Consider the following 20,386-nt stretch of genomic DNA (forward strand, 5'->3'; position numbering starts at 1 on the left):
TTGACCTTAGACCCCAATCCCAATGTGGTCTTTGATCCTGACTCTCATCTGAGGCCCTTCCTTTAGATTCTCACCATCTCCCCACCTCACTCTCTCTGTGGGCCCCAGAAATGACCCATAGAAGACTGGAGTTCCGCATTCCGACAAATAGCAGAGCGCATGCAGAAGCTTCCGGGAAACAGGAAGCTTTCGGGCTCAGTCCTGCTGTTGAGGTAGGATCCTCCCCACCCTCACCTAGGGAATGCTTGCCGCCTCCTGGATGCCTCCGATCTTGTTATGTCTTGTCTGAATTCCTGGTGTAGTGTGTCAACTAAAATGTAAAGCAAATCCTATTTTCCCATTTCCTCCTTCACCTTAAGATGTTGTATTTCCCTCCTGACCCTCATCATTAAACAGCTAACCCATCTAGGGCAGGTTTCCCCTTTGAAGAACCTCTTTTGCATCTGTGAGTAGAGAGGATTGAATGGAAGGGTGAATTGCTTTCTGTTTCTCTTACATTTTCATTTCAAAGGTGGGCTTTAAAACAATGGGAAGCAGTTTCATTCTTCTGCCTTCCTAATCACTCTCCAAAAACTGGGTGGACCTTCCAAGCCTCTGTGCTCCTCTTTCTCTCGAGTGTGGTCTACCCTCACTTTGACTGGACAAGGCCCTGAGCCGAGTGCCTGCCCCTGGGCCTCTCTGCCAGGGATGGACCCAGGTGTGACATTTTCCTTGCTCTTCCTTCTGTGAGAGGTGAGGTCCGTATCTTTCAGCTCTCAGGCGCTTATCTCTCCTCCCATCTGCAGTTGTTTACTTTTAATCTCTTTTCTCAGACACCAATTTGATCATTCTCTTTGCAATAATCTCTTTATGCTTGGTGTGTCGTGTTACATCCCTGTCCATTACAATGGCTGCTTCATTGGTTTGTCCAAAGGACCTGAAATGTGATGTTTGCATTGACTAACTATTAAAAAAGTGGAGGGTTGGGTTGGAAGAAACTTCTTGAAAAAAACAAAACAAAACAAAATCCTCTCCAAAAAACACTCATTTCCTGCTAACGGGACACTCAGTCACTATGGCCTCCTCCTTAGAGTCCTGAATGTGCCATGGAAATGACCAGAGGTGGCCCTTACCCTCTTTCTGCTTGTCTCAGTGAAGCCCACAATCCAGCCTTCCTCATAGCGCACTGGACACCCCCAGTCCTGCTGAATGCAGGCCCAGTGGCCTCTAACCAGAGCACATGCAAAGGAATCACTAAGTCGACTCTGCCAAGAGCCTCTAGCCAGAGCGCATGCCCAGCAGCTACTAATTTGTGAACAACAGGATCCTTCTTCCTCTCCCAGCCCCTCCCAGGTGTCATCACCTCCTTAGGTGTCATCACCTCCTTAGCCTGAGGGCCTCAGTGGCTCCTCCCGGATGAAAGGTGGAAGTGCCACCAAGACCCTGCTGGAAACCTTGCTATTGGCCGCCCATAAGACTGTGGACCCAGGCATCCCAGCCTCTCAGAGGTAGGAGAGCACAGTCAGAGTCAGGCAGGGAGAGGGTGGGTATGGGCTGGGGAATGGCAAGTGCGGACGCAGAGACAGACTGGTTAATGGCAGCAAGACGGAGGCCCAGTACCACCACCCCCACCGCACCCTGGGCCGTGGGAAAAGAGCTGGCCTGGGTTTCTTAGCACACAAAGTCTCACTTGTTTCCAGCAGACCCTGGGCTCCTCAGGTCCCACTGATCTCTGTGCCCACCTGGGACACGAAAGCTCACCTCGTTTCAGAGAGTCTTTGGCTTAGGGAGGGTCCAGGTCGTGCAGGAAGAACTCCTTCTGCGGGGTCCTGTGTCTCTGGCCTGGCTCCCAGAATCCCAGAATCCCCGCTGACCTCTTCGTCCGCTCCGAGCCCGTCCTCCTCACCCCGCTCTCTTCATGTCCTTCGGCCTCGGTTGGGTCTTGTGTTCTGCTCACGGAAGTCCTTTCTGTCCTCTGCCCTGCGTTCTGACAGGACTCCCCGCACCTCCGCTAGGGACCAGCAGAACTTAGTTGTCAGGGAATTGTGCCTTCCCCTGGGCAGGGCTGGGTACCCATGCTGTCTAGAGGGGGCCCTGGGCCCGCCCCGGGAGCTGGTGGCCTTTCTCCCAGGTGCCTTCTGGAAATCCTGCGGACATTAGAGCAGGCTCATCAGGTGACCTAGAGTCAAAGCCCGAAGATCGCTGCCCTGACGATCGCTGCCAGCACCAGGTGTGTGGAAACGTGTTAGGAGTGGGGAGGTCGCGTGGATGGGGGACTGTCCTGAGAACAGCGGAGACCCTGAGGACTCCTTAACGCGGTGAGGGGAGCAGGTCTGCGTGGTGGAGGGCGCAGTAACCTTTCTGTTGGTTTGCACCTGTGCTTGGCCGTGTGCATCTTGCTCTGATCCCTGATCTTTTCTCACTGCCGTATCTCCTCTCGTGTCCTGACATCTGGCCCGTGCTCAGCGTGGAGGAAAAAGGCCGCATGTACCTGGTTGGCTGGCAGACCCTGGGCATCATGGCCATCATGGATGGAGTGGAGTGTATCCACAGCTTTGGTGCCGGTGGGACCCCAGTTCCAGACTTTCTTCCTGGCTCCTCCTGAATGCAAACCGATTTCCTACCCCCATCCCCAGCCCATGGGGGTTTCTCATTTGATGTCCAGACTGTCCTATTTAATAGGCATTTCAGTCAAATGCTCCTTGCTGTGAACCCCTACTCAGGCTTGGGTCCCTCCACTCCCAGCTCCGCTTAGCTGTGGCCTCCCATGTGTGTGACACCTCACCCTCCACCCCTCTGGGCACTTTCCTTCAAGACCCATGAACGTTCCCCCAAGCCTAGAATCAATCTTTCCTATAAAGCCCATCACTCCTTTCTCCCTGTCCTTAAACGTTCCAGACTACCGAGATGTCCGCGGCTTTCTCACTGGTGATCACAGTGACATGTTTAACCAGAGGACGGAGCTCCTCCACCAGGCGGGGGGATGCCGGGACATGGGGCAGGTTGTGAAGGTGACAGGTGTGCAGGGAGTGGGAGGTGAGGGGCGCTGGGGACAGGTGGGGGAGGAGAGCAGGCAGACAGTCCAGGGAAGGGAATATGGGTTAGAGGTCGGGAGGCTTTGGGGAAGCACAGGGAGGGCGGGAGGCTCGATTCTCCCTCTAAAGCTGGCTCTAGTCCAGGGCTCTTCCCTCAACTTGCTGCATCATCTTGGGCAAAACACTTGATGTCGTTGAACCTCGGTTCTTTTATCTGTATACAAACACGCTGTGTGAGAGGTCCTGTGAGGCTCTCTGTGGTCCGCAGGTCTGTGTGCGGGAGTTTTTCATGGGAGGGGCCCCCCATCTTCTCGTGCCCAGGGTCCCCAGTTCTCCTTCTCCCAAGAGGACCTCCTGACGTGCATCTTGCCATCCCCCACAGAAATCGGCACCGTGGTCTTCATTTTCACCCTGGATGGTGAGAGGGAAGGCAGGAGCGGTGGGGTGAGCAGAGGGAGGCAGGGGAGTGACTCAGGGGAGCTGCCATTTTTCTGGGTCTTAAAGCACCTGCTCTGAGGGAGGGAGGGAAGGAGAGGGGCGCTTGTCCTGACAGGACCACAGGGAACAGGAACAAAAGCTTTCGTCTCTGGCGCCCTCCCCTCTCCTAGACAACCTCACGGAGGTGCAGGCGCTGGTGGAGCAGGTGAAGGAGAAGACGGCCCACATCCAGGCCCTGGCGCATAGCACCGTGGGGCAGACCCTGCCGGTGAGGGTTCAGCCTTGGGGACGGAACCTGGGGTGGCAGTTACAGCAAGGCCTTCCTGGGGATGCTGCTCTGGCTCATTCTCTCTCTGTTTCTCCAGACCCCTCTGAGGAAGCTCTTCCCTCCATCATCAGCATCACGTGGCCACTGCTTTTCTTCGAATATGAAGGGAACTTCATCCAGGTATGGGGAATGAGAGGGTGTTCTCTGTGCTGAGGGACTCAGAGGGGGAAGGGTTCCAGAAATTAGAAAACTCAAGGCTGGGATGCCTGGGTGACTCAGTGGGTTAAGCCTCTGCCTTTGGCTCAGGTCATGATCTCAGGGTCCTGGGATCGAGTCCCACATCTGGCTCTCTGCTCCATGGGGAGCCTGCTTCCTCCTCTCTCTCTCTCTGCCTGCCTCCCTGCCTACTTGTGATCTCTCTGTCAAATAAATAAATAAAATCTGTTTAAAACAAAACAAAAACAAAAAACAAAAAAAAATCAAACTTCTTCCAAAAAATCACTTAGACAAATTTTGGAGAATGTCCCTCTAGGCTTTTTTATGCATGTGTAAGTATGTAAATATATTTATACAAAAATAGGACCATCTTTGCCATGCTGTTTTTAACTTGCTTCTCTTCACTGAAAATTATGAACACCTTTTGGTACACATATATCCATATTATCATTTTTTAAAAGATTTTTATTTATGTATTTGAGAGAGAGAATGAATAGGGGGAGGGGCAGAGGGGCAGAGGGAGAAGCAGACTCCCTGCTGAGGGCAGAGCCCAATGCAGGGGCTGGATCCCAGGACCTGATGTCATGACCTGACCTGAAGTCAGACACTAAGGTAACTGAGCCACCAGGTGCCCCTAATTCAAATTCCTTTGATGACTATGGAGATTGGCCGCTTAAAGATATATATTGGCTATTATTTTTTTTCCCTTATTTTGTTACTTCTTCATGCCTTCTGGGCATATTCACCCATTCTTTTGGGCATATTTAATTTTTTCTTACTAATTTATACGAGGGAGTGTATATAGCAAGACAGTAGCCTCTTTTAAATTCCTGTTTTATGTTTTCCTCTAGTTTATGACTTTTTTATTTTTCCATTGTTGATGGAGAGATGTTTTCTTTACATTTTTACATAGTCACATCAATCAGTCTTTTTTTGGTGTGTATAGCATCTGTCTTTTGCTTGATTCTGGTTTGTATCTTTCCAAATACATTGCAGTTGTTTGAAATAAAAAGGCTTCCATTAGTGAATCTTTAGTTGCAGAAATATCGTTGATGTAAACTCCTCCCACACTTTTATTTTGAAAAATTTTCCACTCTACAGAAAGATTGCCAGAACAGTGAACACCCATACAGTTTTCCCTAGATTCACTAATCTATTTTTTTAAGATTTTATTTACGTATTTTATTTTATTTTAAACTTTTTTTTTTTTATTATTTGAGAGACAGAAATAACAAGTAGGCAGAGAGGCAGGCAGAGAGAGAAGGGGGAAGCAGGCTCCCCGCCAAGCAGAGAGCCCGATGCAGGGCTCGATCCCAGGACCCTGGGATCATGACCTGAGCCAAAGGCAGAGGCTTTAACCCACTGAGCCACCCAGGTGCCCCAATTTTATTCATGTATTTTATAGAGAAAAATAGCACATAAGCAGGGGTAGTGGCAGGCAGAGGGAGAGGAAGAAGGAGAAGCAGGTTTCCCACTGAGCAGGGAACCTGACATTGGGCTTGCTCCCAGGATCCTAGGATTGAGACCTGGGCTGAAGGCAGATGCTCCACCGACTGAGCCACCCAGCCACCCCTAAATTCACCAGTATTTAACATTTTGCCACATCTGCTTCATCCGTCTTTTCCTCTGAATTATTTGAAAGGTACTTGGAGATAAGATGACACTTGACACAAATTACTGTGTCCCCTAAGAACGAGGACATTTGTTTACATAACCACAATATAATTTTCACACTCAGGAAAAAGGACTGTGAGTACGATTATTGAATATGCAGACTGTGTTCAAATTTCCCCAATTATCTCTACATTATTTTTATTTCCAGGTCCAGGATCAAATCAGAGATAAATCGTTGCAATTTGTTATTAGGTCTCCTTAGTTTTCTTTAATCTAGATGAATTCTTTAGCTGTTTTCTGTGTCTTTTATGACATTGATAGTACAGGAGTCTGACCAATTATTTTCCAGAATGTGCTTCACTGATTGTTTCTTCATTATATTCAGGTGAAGCGTTTTGGCAGGAGTGCCGCAGAGATGAGGCTCACAGATGAGGGTATCACATCGGGAGATGCCTGATGTCAGTTCCTTCCTTTACTGGTGATGTTATGTTTTATCACTTACTCAAAGTAGTGTCAGATTTCTTTTCTTTTTCTTTTTTTGAGTTTTTATTTATTTCTTTGAGAGAGGCAGAGAGAGATTTGGAGTGGCAGGGATGGGGCAGCGGGAGAGGGCAAGCACACTCCCCACTGAGCAGGGAGTCCATCGCAGGAGCCCAAGATCATGACCCGAGCTGAAGGCAGAAGATTAACCAACTTGAGCCACCCAGGCGCCCTGGGTGTGTCAGATTTCTTTAGTGATCTTTCACCCAATGGTTTTAGCATCCACAGATCATTCTTGGTCGAATCAATTTATAACTATGGTGGTTTTTAAATGGTGATTTTTCTATCTTTCTGTCTACATTTACTAGTTGGGATTCTTCTGTAAAGAAAATCTCTCCCTGGGGCGCCTGGGTGGCTCAGTGGGTTAAGCCGCTGCCTTCGGCTCAGGTGTGATCTCAGAGTGCTGGGATCGAGCCCAGCATGGGGCTCTCTGCTCAGCGGGGAGCCTGCTTCCTCCCCTCTCTCTGCCTGCCTCTCTGCCTGCTTGTGATCTCTGTCAAATCAATAAGTAAAATCTTTAAAAAAAAAAAAAAAAAAGAATCTCTCCCTTCTCTTCCCACACCATCTACATTTACTTAGACTCAGTGTGGAGTCATGAAGTTTTGGTTGTTAAATGTGTTTTAACCCATTCCTGTCATTACTGATTTTAATACTCAAAATGAGAGCTTATTCAAGCTGGCCCCTTTGTCGTTGTGACGTAGTCACATTAGTGTTGGAACACTCTTTGCTGTGTTTCTTTTTAGAAAAAGAAAATAAAGCACCTTTTCTCTAATGCAGAAGAGTAGCGTATGATAGTCTTTTGTGCCTTGTGTTTTTCCTTAGCAAGATATCTTGGAAATCATTCCACTTCAATTTCTAACTCTGTTAATTATTACTTGCCTGTGTGTGTATATATAGATGTGTGTCTGTACAGTAGTGTCCCCAGCCGTCTATGTAGGGGAACAGAAATGTTGTCCCAGGTTCACCTGGTACTTTCCTAGTTCCAGTCCTGGCTGGAATCCGTAATTTTCAAGGAGCGCTGGTGGCTGTCCTTGGGGATCGGTACAGCAGGCACCTTCTCACGGTTGTGCTTCCATAGCTTCATTTACCCTAATCTACTGGTAGTCCAGAAGCATTTGACCTCCTTGCAGATTGACAAAGGGTCGGTAGTAGTCTAACCCTACGTCACGATGCCTACGTCATTCCCGTCCCTCCATGTCATGGAGCAGCCATTTTGTCATCTCATATCGTCACCAGAAGGCGAAGGATGAATACAGTACAGTAAGATATCTTGTGAGAGAGGCCCCAGTCACATAACTTTTATCATAGTATGCTGTTATAATTGTTCTATTTTATTATTGGTGGTGTTCATCTCTTACTGTGTCTAATGCATGAACTAATCTTTATCGTTGGAATGAACGATAGGAGAAAATGGTATGTGTGTGGCTCCGTACTGTTCGCAGTAGCAGACATCTACAGGGGTCTGGAACTTATCTGTGGGGTAAGTGGGGGCTGCCGTATTTAGAAACCTAGGTGCTAGGTACGCTCACTGCTACTGCTGACTTTGCCTCTTAGCAAAATTCTTTGGTAGAAAGAACAAGGAAATACAGGGACACCTGGGTGGCACAGTCGGTTAAATGCTGGACTCTTGATTTTGGTTCAGGTTATGACCTCAGGGTCACGAGATTGAGCCCCACATCTGGTTCCAAGCTCAGCATGGAATCTGCTTGAGATCCTCTTGCTCCCTCTGGCCCTCTCCCTGCTTGCATGCGCACGTGTGCTCTCTCTTTCTCCTCTGTCTCAGAAAAGAAGGAAAGAAAGAAAGAAAGAAAGAAAGAAAGAAAGAAAGAACGAGCGAGCAAGGAAATACAGTTGATCTTGAACAACATGGGGGTTAGAAGCACTGGCAACCCACACGGTTAAAAATCCCTGTATAACGTTTGACTCCCCCAGACTTAACTAAGAGCATACTCTAGACCAGAAGCCTTCCCAATAACATACTCAATTAACACATATTTTTAAAATTATATGTGTTTTATGCTGTATACTTACAATAAAATAAGCTAGAGAAAAGAAAACATTAAGAAAATAATACAGAGGGGCGCCTGGGTGGTTCATTTGTCAAGCATCTGTCTTCTGCTCAGGTCATGATCCCGGGGTCCTGGGATCGAGCCCCGCATTGGCTCCCTGCTCTGTGGGAAGCCTTCTTCTCCCTCTCCCACTCCCCCTGCTGTGTTCCCTCTCTTGCTGTGTCTCTGTCTGTCAAATAAATAAATAAAATCTTAAAAAAAAAAAAAAAAAGAAAACCATACAGAAAATTCAGTTATAGTACACCACCCTGTATTTTTGAAAAAATATCTGCATATAAGTGGAACTGTGTAGTTCAAACCTTTGTTGTCCAAGGGTCAACTGTATTTTTTTTTTCACATAAGTCTGTGTGTGTGTATATATATATACACACACTCATACAAACACATACACACACACACACACACACACACACATTTATGAACGTATGTATGTTCTCCTTCCTCTTTTCCCTTAGTGAGAATGTTGATTCCCAACATCATCACTTTATTTATCCATTTCCTTAGTCCTACAATAAATACCCATTTTGAAATTGCCACCCCGATACCACTATCATCAACAAACTTACCAAGAACCGGTAAGATTTCTTTGCAGTTCTTTTTGTCTTCTGACCACGTTCTATGAAAGATACATAAAGTTTTCAAAAATCACTAGGATTAGGGCACCTGGGGGGGCTCAGTGGGTTGAAGCCTCTGCCTTCGGCTCGGGTCATGATCTTGGGGTCCTGGGATCGAGCCCCACATCAGGCTCTCTGCTCTGTGGGGAGCTTGCTTCCCCCTCTCTCTCTGCCTGCCTCTTTGCCTACTTGTGATCTCTCTGTCAAATAAATAAATAAAATCTTAAAAAAATAGTCACCAGTATTAAATTTTTTTTCTCTCTGTAGTTATGTTATCAATATGATATATAGTGAGTTTCATTTCCTTTATTTATTTATTTATTTATTTTGGAGGCTTTTTTTTTTTTTTTTTTTTAGGATTTTATTTATTTATTTATTTGTCAGAGAAAGCCCAATTTCAAGACTGGATCCCAGGATCTTGGGATCATGACCCGAGCCAAAGGCAGATACTTAACCTGCTGAGCCACCCCAGATGTCCCTTTTTGTTTTTTGATACCATTTTATCTTTTTTGATAAAAAGATATCTTTTGTAAAACATAATGTGGTTTAAAGTCAAACGGTATAGGGTGCCTGGGTGACTCAGTGGATTAAGCCTCTGCCTCCGCTTAGGTCATGATCTCAGGGTCCTGGGATCGAGTCCTACATCAGGCTCTCTGCTCCGTGGAGAACCTGCTTCTCCCCGCTCTCTCTCTGCCTGCCTCTCTCCCTACTTGTGATTTCTCTCTCTGTGTGTCAAATAAGTAAATAAAATCTTAACAAAAAGTCAAACTGTATAATTAAGAGATGTCCCCTCCCCTTCACTCTTCCTTCCACCTGTTTCCACTCATGCCTTCAGGTAAACAATTTCATTAGTTACTGACTTGCCTTCCTATCTTTCTTTGGGCAAAAAAAGCATATTTGTTTGTACTTTGCAATTTTTTCTTTTACAAGAGGCACTGTGCCATGTATATTCTTTTGTGCTTCAATGAGATATCCTGAAAATAACCACTTGGGTTTATAAAACCCTTCCTCATTACTTTTTACATTTGTGTGTAGATTGTACATGTGTAAGAATGATTGGGGCAGTCTCTGATGTAGGGCATTTGGTTGTCTCCGGCGTTTTGCTGTTACCAATAATGATGCAATGAACTTGCGTGTGTTTCTGTCATGTAGAAGTGTATCTTTGGGTAAATTCCTAGAAGAACGAGAGCTGGATGAAAGGACAAATACATACGTAATTCCATGAGATACGGCAGCATTTCCCCTCAGAAGGATTGTCCCATTTTGCTTCTTGTACCAGCAACACAGGAGATTGCCCGTTTCCGATAGTTCCTTTTTTAAAAAAAAAGATTTATTTATTTATTTGAGGGAGGGGAGAGAGGAAGGAGAGAGTCTTATTTGGACTCCCACTGAGTGTGGAGCCCAGCATGGGGCTCAATCCCATGACCCCGAGATCAGGACCTGAGCCAAAACGAAGAGTTGGATGCTTCACCAACTGAGCCACCGAGGCACCCTTTCCCCATAGCCTCTTTAAAAGCATTCAAAAGCTTTTGAATTTTTCCCAATCTGGTATATGAGAAATTCTATTTCTGTGTGGTTTTCATTTCTATTTTACTTATTATGTGTTTGGTTGAGCAACTTTTCACATGCTTAAAGGTCTTTAGTAGATCTTTTTCTTTGTGAACTGTGTGTTCATGTAAATACATGATATACACTCATTCTCTAATGGTATTGGGGTCTGTATGCCCCTTGATTTTTAGTACTTTATTTCTATTTAAAGATATGTTCATTTAAGAGAGAGAGAGTGGGAGAGCACAAGCAGGGGGAGCGACATGCAGAGGGAGAGAGAGAGAAGCGGGCTCCCCGCTAAGCAATGACCTCGATGCTGGCCTTGATCATGACCTGAGCTGAAGGCAGAGGCTTAACTGACTGAGCCCCTGATTTTTAGTACTTCATAAATCAGGGGCATTAATTCTTTCTTTCTGATATGCATTGTAAATATTTCATTTGGGTTTTAACCATGCAAATGTCTTTGTTTTAATTCTACTGGGGTAGAACTTATTAATCCATTTTTTCTTCAATCTGGACCTCTTGCTACCCCCACGTTGTAAAGGGACTCCACCTGTGTTTTCTTCTAGTAAAAATGGTTTCTTTTTTCCTTTCCTTCTTTTTTTTTTTTTTTTTTAAACACTTAGGCCTGCAATTCATTAGTTTATTCTTGTCTATGGGTTAAGGTATGAACCCAATTTAATTTTTTTCTATGTGACTATCTGATTGTCTCTCTCCATATATATATATAATTTATTCAAGAGAGAGAGCAAGAGGGAAGGAGCTGGGGGAGGGGCAGAAGCAGGCTCCCCGTTGAGCAGGGAGCCCCATGGGGAGCTCCATCCCTGGACCCCGAGATCATGACCTGAGCTGAAGGCAGATGTTAACCAACTGAGCCCCCCAAATGCCCCATCTCAATACATTTTTTAAAATTCATCTTTTCCTGAGTGATTTGAAGTGCAGCCTCTATCAGATACTTAGTTCCCATGTGCACTGGTTTATTTCTGGACTTTCTGTTCTGTTTTACCAGTCTGTCTATTGATGTGATGATGCCACTCAGTTTAAATACAGAGGCTTATTGTGGGCTTAATATTTGAAAGGTTAATGCTTCTCTCACTCTTCTTTTTAAGGATTTTTCTAGGTACAGTTGCTGCCTTTTTTCTATGTGGACTTTAAAATGAATGTGTCTGGATTCAGATTATGTACACTTGAAAATATTTTTGTGTTAATGATAGTTCATGGTACAAATGGTTATTTGATGTCAGTGACATAAATGATATAACCCAGATTTGACTGATCTCTTTTCCACAGGGCAGTCTGTGTACTGCATACTACCTAGCTTCATTCCCATTGGTCAGATTTCTGCGTGCACTTTTTTTTTTAACCAAATGAGCCACAATATCTTTTTCTTGGTTTTTTTTCTTCCAGTTTTTATCTAAATTCCCATTAGTTATTGTACAGTGTAATGTTAGTTTCAGGTGTATAGTATCATGATTCAACACTTCCATACAACACCCAGTGCCCATCACAAGCACACTAGCACTCCTTAATCCCCATCGCCTGCTTCACCCACCCCCGCCCCCACCTGCCTCCCCTCTGGTAATCCTTCCCTTGCTCTGTAGCTAATAGTCTGTTTCCTGGTTTGCCTCTCTCTCTCTCTTTTTCCCCTTTGTTTTGTTTCTTAAATTCCACACACGAGTGAAATCCTACGGTGTGCATCTTCCTCAGACTGACTTAGTTCACTTATCCTCATAGTCTTTAGCTGCATCCGCATCCTTGCAAATGTTCCTATTCAGTACTCATGTCCTTGTCAATCGCTTGTTAAGTATTTTCAATATACCCTCTGCAAGGGGTGTGTGTGACCTGCTCCTTCTAGGATGCCAGAATAAGGAGGCAGAAGTAGTGGTAGCTTGTTCCCTAGCCTGGCAAGGACCCAGTAATGAATCCCCTCAGTTTGTTTTCTGGACTCTTGTTACAGTAATAGATGGAAAGTGTAGTAACAGAAGGTTATATAAGGGCAAGAGATGAGGGCCAAGGACAGGTGGGCTTTCACTCACAGTACTGTGTGTTTGCACAGTGTTTTAGTATCAGTGCTTTCATATACGTTATCTTACTCCCCCCAAGGAGATGATTGTGGCCAAGTAGGGAATGCCTTCATCACAGATCAGAAGACCTGGATTTAGGTCCCGATTCTACATGTCACTATCATATAAACTTATTCAAGTGGCTTCTTCTTCTTCTTTTTTTTTTTTTTTTTTTTTTTAAGATTTTATTTATTTGTTTGACAGAGAGAGACATAGCGAGAGAGGGAACACAAGCAGAGGATTGGGAAAGGGAGAAGCAGGCTTCCTGTGGAGCAGGGAGCCGGATGCAGGGCTTGATTTCAGGACCCTGGGATCATGACCTGAGCTGAATTGAAGGCAGATGCTTAAAGAATGAGCCACCCAGGCGCCCGAAGGCAGACTATAATCTTCTAATAAATAATACTCTGACAAGAACTTTAAATATATTCATAGTAGATACACTTTATTCGAATGTCTGTATAAATAGGACTTGATGTTGAACACGAAGAGGTTTTTCCAAAGGGTTAAAATTTATCCAACAACAGAACTTGGTCCTTCCCTTCAGTTCTTCTCCAAACTTGGTCGCCCCACATATCACTGTCAGAGGTCCACCCTCGCTAATCATTTCCATCACACGCAAAGTCTAAAAGTCTTCCGGTGGCCCTTTCCATTTCTCTGGAAATCTCTTTAACTGCTTTCGGTTGCGACAGAAGTGTAAGGTTTTTACCCACTCACACTCTACTGGAGCCCGAAACCCATCCCTGCATTCTCTTGTTTAAATGGAGGCTGCTTGTCCCACGTGTACAAATGGAGAACTGAACAGTAACTCACAAAAAACGTAGCAGCTCCATATGCGGTAACTGTAACTTTGCTTTACAGTTTTTTCATTAAAGAATTAATTTTATTATCTTTCCACAGAGAAGTGATAAAGACACCTGTAAAAACTTTGAGAAGGCACTTTAAAAATCCCGAGATGAAAAATTCTAAAGTATAAATCATGATATGTCATCTGTGATTTACAAAGAAGAATAAAATAAATTCTTCAAGTCGGAATTTAGAATTTCTGAATGAGTTTGACAGGAATTTACTCAAAGGAATCAGAACGACAGGACTTAAGACTTTCTATTTTAACCCCAGTTGAGTTTTTAAAAAAGCTCCCCAGTTGTCAGCAGGCGTGGCCCACGCCTCCCTTGCTGCCCTGCTCCGGGTGACGTTAACTGAGGGACAGATTAGTGCATGGACGTCCTGGGCTCTTTGTGCAACTGACTCAAGTGGTCGCCTTTTATATTTTTCCCTTATGTTTTTTTTTTTTTTTTTAAGATTTTATTTATTTATTTGACAGAGAAAGATCACAAGTAGATGGAGAGGCAGGCGGAGAGAGAGATAGAGGGAAGCAGGCTCCCTGCTGAGCAGAGAGCCCTATGTGGGACTCGATCCCAGGACCCTGAGATCATGACCTGAGCCGAAGGCAGCGGCTTAACCCACTGAGCCACACAGGCGCCCTCCCTTATGTTTTAAAGAAAAGTAAATATACATATGGCAAGAAATGTAAATGGTACAGGAAGACCTAAAATAATAGGTAAGTATCTTTTTTTCCCGTAGCCTAGAAAGTCTGAGGTCTTCAAAATCATTCAGCAGTCATGTGAATCATTTGCAAATTGAAGGGAACCTTGGAGTCTCATTATCTAAAAAGAATTTTCAGTCCTTTGGAATGCTGTTGATTTTCTCATCTATTACCTCTGTTCCAGAGGCAAGCCATGCAGTCTTGTTCTTCTTAAAAGAACTGATTACAAAGGCGACATGCGCTCTGCTCAGGGACAGCGAGTAGACACCTCCTTGCTCTCCGCGGATCTGTTCCTGGCTCCTGACAGAGGCCTTGGTGTCACCCCTGAAAGTCAGGTATCACATTTACTACCAAGGCATTTTCAACAGCCAGACTTTTCTTAATCGAAATGAATCACCTAGTCCTTGTAAAACAGAGACTTAATTCTAACAGACCCGTGTTGCCTGGACATTAAATAGATAAATATTTTTATTTAACATTTTATAAAAGGGCAGGAGCCATAGAATCCCAAGCATTCAAGCTACAACGGAGTCAAACCTTTCCTAGAGAACAAAGGGAAGATGAAACAGCAAGGGGCCACGGATGGCATTTCCTTCAGAGAAATTCCCATCCCAGTGATGAGAGGCTGGGGGGGGGGGGGCTCCTTCCCCAGAGGCTGCTCTCTCTGTAGTGGGCAAGCAAGGCTTACAGAGACGGAACAGGGGCTCAGCCAAGCCCTTCCTGAATGCCTCGGATCCTTCTGGCCAGCTGCACGTCCTTCGGGAAGAGAGTGACCCGGCCGGCGTGTAAGGACAGGAGATAGGCGTCCTCAAAGAGATGAACTAGAAAGGCTTCTGCAGCCTGGGGGCAGAGAGAAACGGGATGCGATGGGGCATGGGCTGCTTCGTTCTAGGCGCCCCATCGCCCATGGTCTCTGAGGGCTCCCAGTGCTGTCTGAAAGGCTGCCCACAAAACGAGGGTAGACTGTGCCTGGGAATTCTGCTATCACCACAGAAAGATCTGGCCTCCAAACCCCGGGCGTTCCTTGATGGTGTCTTTAAGGAGGCAAGAGTCAGCATATGGCACATCTCAGTCAGCCCTGTGGAATTCAAGAATGCCTTTCTCCTGTCCCCACCAGAGGGAACCCACTTCTTACCTCTTGTAGGGCCAATAGGGCCTGGGCTTGCCAAGAGAAGTCCACCCCGCGAGTGAATTTAATGCATATCTCTCTTGCCTGTGAGGAAGGGGTGGGACGGGGAGCACAGGGGAAAGGGAATGGGGAGTGGACAGTAAAAGAAGAGAGATTCAAGGGTTAGATCCTCTCCATGAATTTCTGTGAATCTTCACTTCTGTGATACCTTTGTGGCCCTTAATCTTAGGACCTAACTAGCAGCCGGTGTCACCTCCTAGGAGTTGCGGAATTGGGATGCCTCCTGCTGGTGGTGGGGAGAGGAGGAGGAAATCTCCCAGGGTAGGAAGAGGGGTCAAGCATGGATGGATGAAGGAGTCCCTATTTCTATAACCAAAGAGCACAGGTTCAGAGGTGGTGGGGGTTAGAAACTAATTCCATAAAGAACCGGAGGGCACCATTGGTGGGCTCATGTTTTCCAAAGATGAAGAGTCCTGTGCCAGGTTAGAGAAGAGGTTCCCTTAGCCATTCAGGCAAGAGATGACAGTCTGCACTACCGGGGAGAGTTAAAGAAAGGAGGCAGCAGGGGGTTGGCATTGCTCACCAGGCGGCCAAAGGGGCTCTTCCTTATCAGTAGGCCTGTGCTCTTCTGAAGCTTTCGGATTTCCTTCAGAATCCGGGATCTTCGAGGACCACGCTGACGGGAGGAAGCGCCTGAGAAGAGTTGGGTTGGCAAGTGGAGTGTCAGTAGCTGAGCCTCTCAGCGTGGCTGACACAAGCAAACTGCCAGATGGCCAGGCTGCCATTCGCTCCACGGAAGCAGGGATTTCGGTCTATCATTTACTATGATTATCTTCAGCAGCTGGAGAACAGTGGATAGAGGCTACATAAATTTTTGCTAAATGAATGAGCGGTCCTCTGAGGATCCATCCTCAGTAATGATCCTTTGAAGGTATTATCTTAAATGCCAACTATTCCAGGAAGCCTTTCCTGATTCCCAGCCACTTCCAAACTGATAGGTCACCTTCCTCCTCTGAGCCCTGCAGTACTTCGGGCCTCTTTACTTTTTCCCATCTAGATTAGAAACTCAGTTATTTTATTTTATTTTATTTTATTTTATTTTATTTTTGAGCTGGAACGAATCTGAGAGGTTCTCTAGCACAATTCCCTGTCTCCGTTATCCTGAGACCCAAAGAAGTGAAGACAATTGGCCAGAGCTTATTTGTGGCCAAGGAGGGACCTTGGACGTGGCATAACTCAGTGCCTATGTTGGGCCACTGGGCTATGGAGCCAAAGCTTTTGGCTCAAAGACCAGTTCCAACAACAAAAAAGAAAAAAAAAAATCTTAAAAATATCCCCAAAAGTAGAGGTCAAAAAAATGAAATTCTGATTTGAAATTAAAAACACAAAAATAAAAAATAAAAATAAAAACAACCCACAAAGAAACAAAAACAAAACTTCGAACTATTGTGTTGAAGAAGAAACTTAATTGACAGTAGACTATTTAGAAGTGAATCAAAAGTCTATATCTCAAAACTTATGAGATACAGCTAAATAGTACTAGAAGAAAATGTGCAGGTTCAAGATAGATTCTCCATTAAAAAAACAAAAGCTTGAAAAGGCAGCTGAGCTCAGTATTCACCTCAAGTGTTAGATAAATAAAATCAAGGACCAACAAGAAAACACTAAACCACTCCTAAGCTGAACAAAGAAAAAGAAAAACCTCCATGAAAACTAACATTTTTTTAAAAAATAAGTTTTTTTCTTTCTTTATTTGACAGAGAGAGAGAGGGAGAGCACAAGCTGGGGGAGCGGCAGGCAGGGGGAGAGGGAGAAGCAGGCTCCCCACTGAGCAGGTAGTGAACCTTGAGATCATGACCTGAGCTGATGGCAGATGCCCAACTATCTGAGCCACGCTGGAATCCCCCAAACTAACATTTTGAAGGAGAAAATGAGCTCCAGAAATGTTACTTAAGCTCCAGCCGAGGAAAGAGAAGGCACACCAAGTAGTTAAACCCCTGGGAGGGATTTAATAGTGACCTAATCACAAAGTGTAAGGAGAGCTGCATGAGCAAGTGGGGAATGGGGACCCGAGAAACAGGGGGGCCTCACACTCAGGAGTCAGGCTACTGGTGTCTACTCCCCCCCATTACTGTTTGGCAATCCACACTCCCTTGGAGGCAGCCTTTAACAGATGCCGCCGTCGCAGAAAATGAATGAACACAACCAATCTTACCAACGTGAGAAAGGCAACACCTTGTAAGGAAGGAAATAGACTCGACAAACAAAATAACCAATACTGGAGGAATCTGACTTAGGAAGAAAAAAAAGAGACTCTGAGAGAAATATGGGTAATCATCTCAGAGGTGTAGAAGACCTGACATCTGGGCCCTGGAACCAGGGGTTGTGAAAAGTAACCAACTCTGGGAGAGATCATGGGAAAGAACGGGGGTTAGATATTTAATCACTGGGTCTTGCAGTGTCGGATACAGAGTTGGGATTTAATCCCAAAGTAACAGGAAGCTATGGGAGAGTTTTAAGGAAGACAGAGAGGTGGTCCACTTACATTTTATTTATTTATTTTTTAAAGATTTATTTATAGGGCGCTTGGTGGCTCAGTCTGTTAAAAGTTGGACTTGGGCTCAGGTCATCATCCCAGGGTCGAAGGATCAAGCCCCATGTTGGGCTCTGCGCTCAGCAGGGAGTCTGCTTCTCCCTCTCCCTCTGCCCCTCCCCCTCCTTTGCGCGCGCGCAAGGGCCCATGCTCTCTCTTTCTCTGTGTCAAATAAATAAAATATTTTTTAAAAAGTCCTGGGGCTCCTGGGTGGCTCAGTGGGTTAAAGCCTCTGCCTTCAGCTCAGGTCATGATCTCAGGGTCCTGGGATAGAGCCCTGCATCGGGCTCTCTGTTGCAGGGAGCCTGCTTCCCCCCACCCCCCTCTCTGCCTGCCTCTCTGCCTTGTGATCTCTGCCTGTCAAATAAATAAATAAAATCTTAAAAAAAAAAAATAAAGTCCTTATTTGCAAACAATAATCTACTTAATCATTTCGATGGAAGCAGCTGAACAATAGAATTAGCAAGAGAATTCAGTAAATTGGCTGGGTGCAAAGGTTATTAAGGTTCAGGAAAGAAAAATAACCCATAATACACTTTTTTCACCCCGCTCTTAACTATCTAGCAGGAGACAAAATAGTTGTTGCCACAAGGAACAGTTCTTGCCCCGTGGGTCTCCCATCCACCAGACCACAGTGCAGAAACTTGAGGACCACAAACCTGTCTTCTTTCGTGATCCCAAACCGCAGGAAGACAACAAGGTGCGAGCACTCTAAAGAAGGCCCAACGATACCATTCACTTAAGAAACACATACATTGCCCACCCCCCCCCAACCCCCCACATAAGGACACCTGGAAGGGCACCTTCTAAAAGCAGAATTGTTTGAAATTGTCACCCAAAGCGGCCAATAATTTTGCAACTTAAAAAAGCACAAACACTTAAAAAATCCTGTCTGCTGGAGCAAGCTGTGTGTCCTTGTTCAAGTTACCCGGCCTGTCCGCGCATCAGTTTTCTCATCTGTAAAATGGGCACAATGTAAAGTTGAGCTAATTCACGGAAGGAGTTGAACACAACGCCTGGTTAGTGGCAAGTACTCAATAAATGCGAGCAGTAGCAAGAATGAGTATTAGGAGCCAGGCCGCTTGGGCCATCCTTTCTCCTCCTGCTCGCTTTCCCAAGTCCCTTGCGGGGCCTGGAACTCGCGGCGGGGCCTGGAACTCGCGGCCGGCCCGAGCAGGTGCGACCCGCAGCAGGACTTTGCCGGGCCGCAAGGGAGCGCCAGCCGGAAGTCGGGAGATTCCGACCCCAGCCCCACACGCGAGCTCGGTTTTCTGGTCTGTGAAATGGGAACGCGGATCCGGCCGTGCCCACCTCACACCCAGGCTGCAGGGAGGCCAGCTCCAGGGCAAGGAGCCGCGGCCGGTTACCTAAGGAGGGGGCCCGACGAGGGGGGCCGGCGGCCGGGCTCGCGGTGCGCCTCCTCGGGACTTCGGCCTTGCGGCTCCGGCGGCGCGGGCCCATGGCGGGCGCGGAGGGTGGCGGCCCGGAGGCTCCTTTTCTGCCTTCGAGGTCGGGAGACAGAGACTGGCGTCCGGGGAGAAGCCCGGGAACGTCCTGGCCGCGTGCCCCGACCGGGTGAGTGTTCGGCAGCCCCCCACGGGGCCTCGGTTCGAAGGCCCGGCACTGCGAACTCACTGGCGGCGTTTTTTAAAACCCGAATTCAGCGACTCCCAGTGGCTGGCTCTGGAACGCCCCTGGCGCAGAGCGACGGCAGGGAGGGCCAATGGGAGCACAGGCCGAAAGGCGAGCGGCGTGCGCCGAGCGAGGGCGTAATGGATCGACGGTAGGAATCAGCCAATGGGAACCTGGATAAATGAAAGAAGGCGGGAACTTCTGCTCCGCTTGTGGGGGTGCTTAGTTCTGACCCGTCCGACCTTCGTCTTCCCTGGGGTGGGGCAGGAAAGCTCTATTCTGGAGATGTAGTTGCTGCGATTGTAGAATGCGTACCTGAAGAGAAACAACTTTGTTTAAACATTTTGTGTTTGTCCTATCACCCTGAAGTGGTTTTTAAAGATGAGGAGACAGACCTAGAAAGAAAGGAACAAGCCCATGTCGCCCCCGTGGCCTCCTCAGCAATACCCTACGAATATGGCTCAGAAGCCAGTTTCACTGCGTGAACGTTACTGATGACTGGGGTGGCGGGACAGCCAGGATCTGATGATGTCTTGGCTCACACTCTCCCGCACTATGGTAGAATCCTCCTAGGGGAGATGACTCCTTCCCTTCGTGTTGGAGATAACAAGCATTCCGGCCAACTGTACATCTCAGTAGTTAGAATAAAGATTTTATTTTCTACGCTTTGTTTCCTTGTATTTTCTAAATGTTTTCCAGTTAACGTGTATCATAATCAGGGAAAACGTCATTACAAAAATCAGTGATTTCACGCAACCTTTGTTCCCTGGTGCAGCCAGAGTGGAAAAAAGTATGTTGATTAACCAAAAATTTTTAAAAAATTTTATTTATTTTTTCTTTTTTGTTGTTGGAACTGGTCTTTGAGCCAAAAGCTTTGGCTCCATAGCCCAGTGGCCCAACATAGGCACTGAGTTATGCCACGTCCAAGGTCCCTCCTTGGCCACAAATAAGCTCTGGCCAATTGTCTTCACTTCTTTGGGTCTCAGGATAACGGAGACAGGGAATTGTGCTAGAGAACCTCTCAGATTCGTTCCAGCTCAAAAATAAAATAAAATAAAATAAAATAAAATAACTGAGTTTCTAATCTAGATGGGAAAAAGTAAAG

General features: G+C 46.1%; 1 protein-coding gene and 1 pseudogene across 3 annotated transcripts in view; one reads left to right on the forward strand and one right to left on the reverse strand.

The window, feature by feature from the left end:
* LOC309870608 (glucokinase regulatory protein-like) overlaps positions 1-20,386 on the forward strand; it is an 878,156-nt pseudogene that overhangs the window by 6,131 nt on the left and 851,639 nt on the right. The window contains exons 9-16 of the transcript in view: positions 109-212; positions 1,369-1,487; positions 2,111-2,209; positions 2,446-2,543; positions 2,878-2,954; positions 3,336-3,432; positions 3,623-3,720; positions 3,818-3,900. The product of the transcript in view is annotated as a glucokinase regulatory protein-like (transcript). The remainder of the gene's footprint in view (positions 1-108; positions 213-1,368; positions 1,488-2,110; positions 2,210-2,445; positions 2,544-2,877; positions 2,955-3,335; positions 3,433-3,622; positions 3,721-3,817; positions 3,901-20,386) is intronic.
* CENPA (centromere protein A) lies at positions 13,867-19,326 on the reverse strand. Of its 2 annotated transcripts, XM_082745233.1 has the most exons (5): positions 19,017-19,326; positions 15,640-15,749; positions 15,063-15,140; positions 14,616-14,767; positions 13,867-14,251 (listed from the first exon to the last, which is right to left on the reverse strand). In XM_082745233.1, the coding sequence occupies exons 1-4, from the start codon at positions 19,108-19,110 to the stop codon at positions 14,633-14,635; spliced, it is 417 nt and encodes a 138-aa protein (XP_082601359.1). In that variant the 5' UTR covers positions 19,111-19,326; the 3' UTR covers positions 13,867-14,251; positions 14,616-14,632. The 2 variants fall into 2 exon arrangements, with proteins under 2 accessions (XP_082601359.1, XP_082601358.1); XM_082745232.1 differs by lacking the exon at positions 13,867-14,251 and having other exon boundaries at positions 14,378-14,767; positions 19,017-19,325.

Source organism: Mustela nivalis (genome assembly GCF_964662115.1).
Source record: "Mustela nivalis genome assembly, chromosome: 8".
NCBI classification, from domain to species: Eukaryota; Metazoa; Chordata; class Mammalia; order Carnivora; family Mustelidae; genus Mustela; species Mustela nivalis.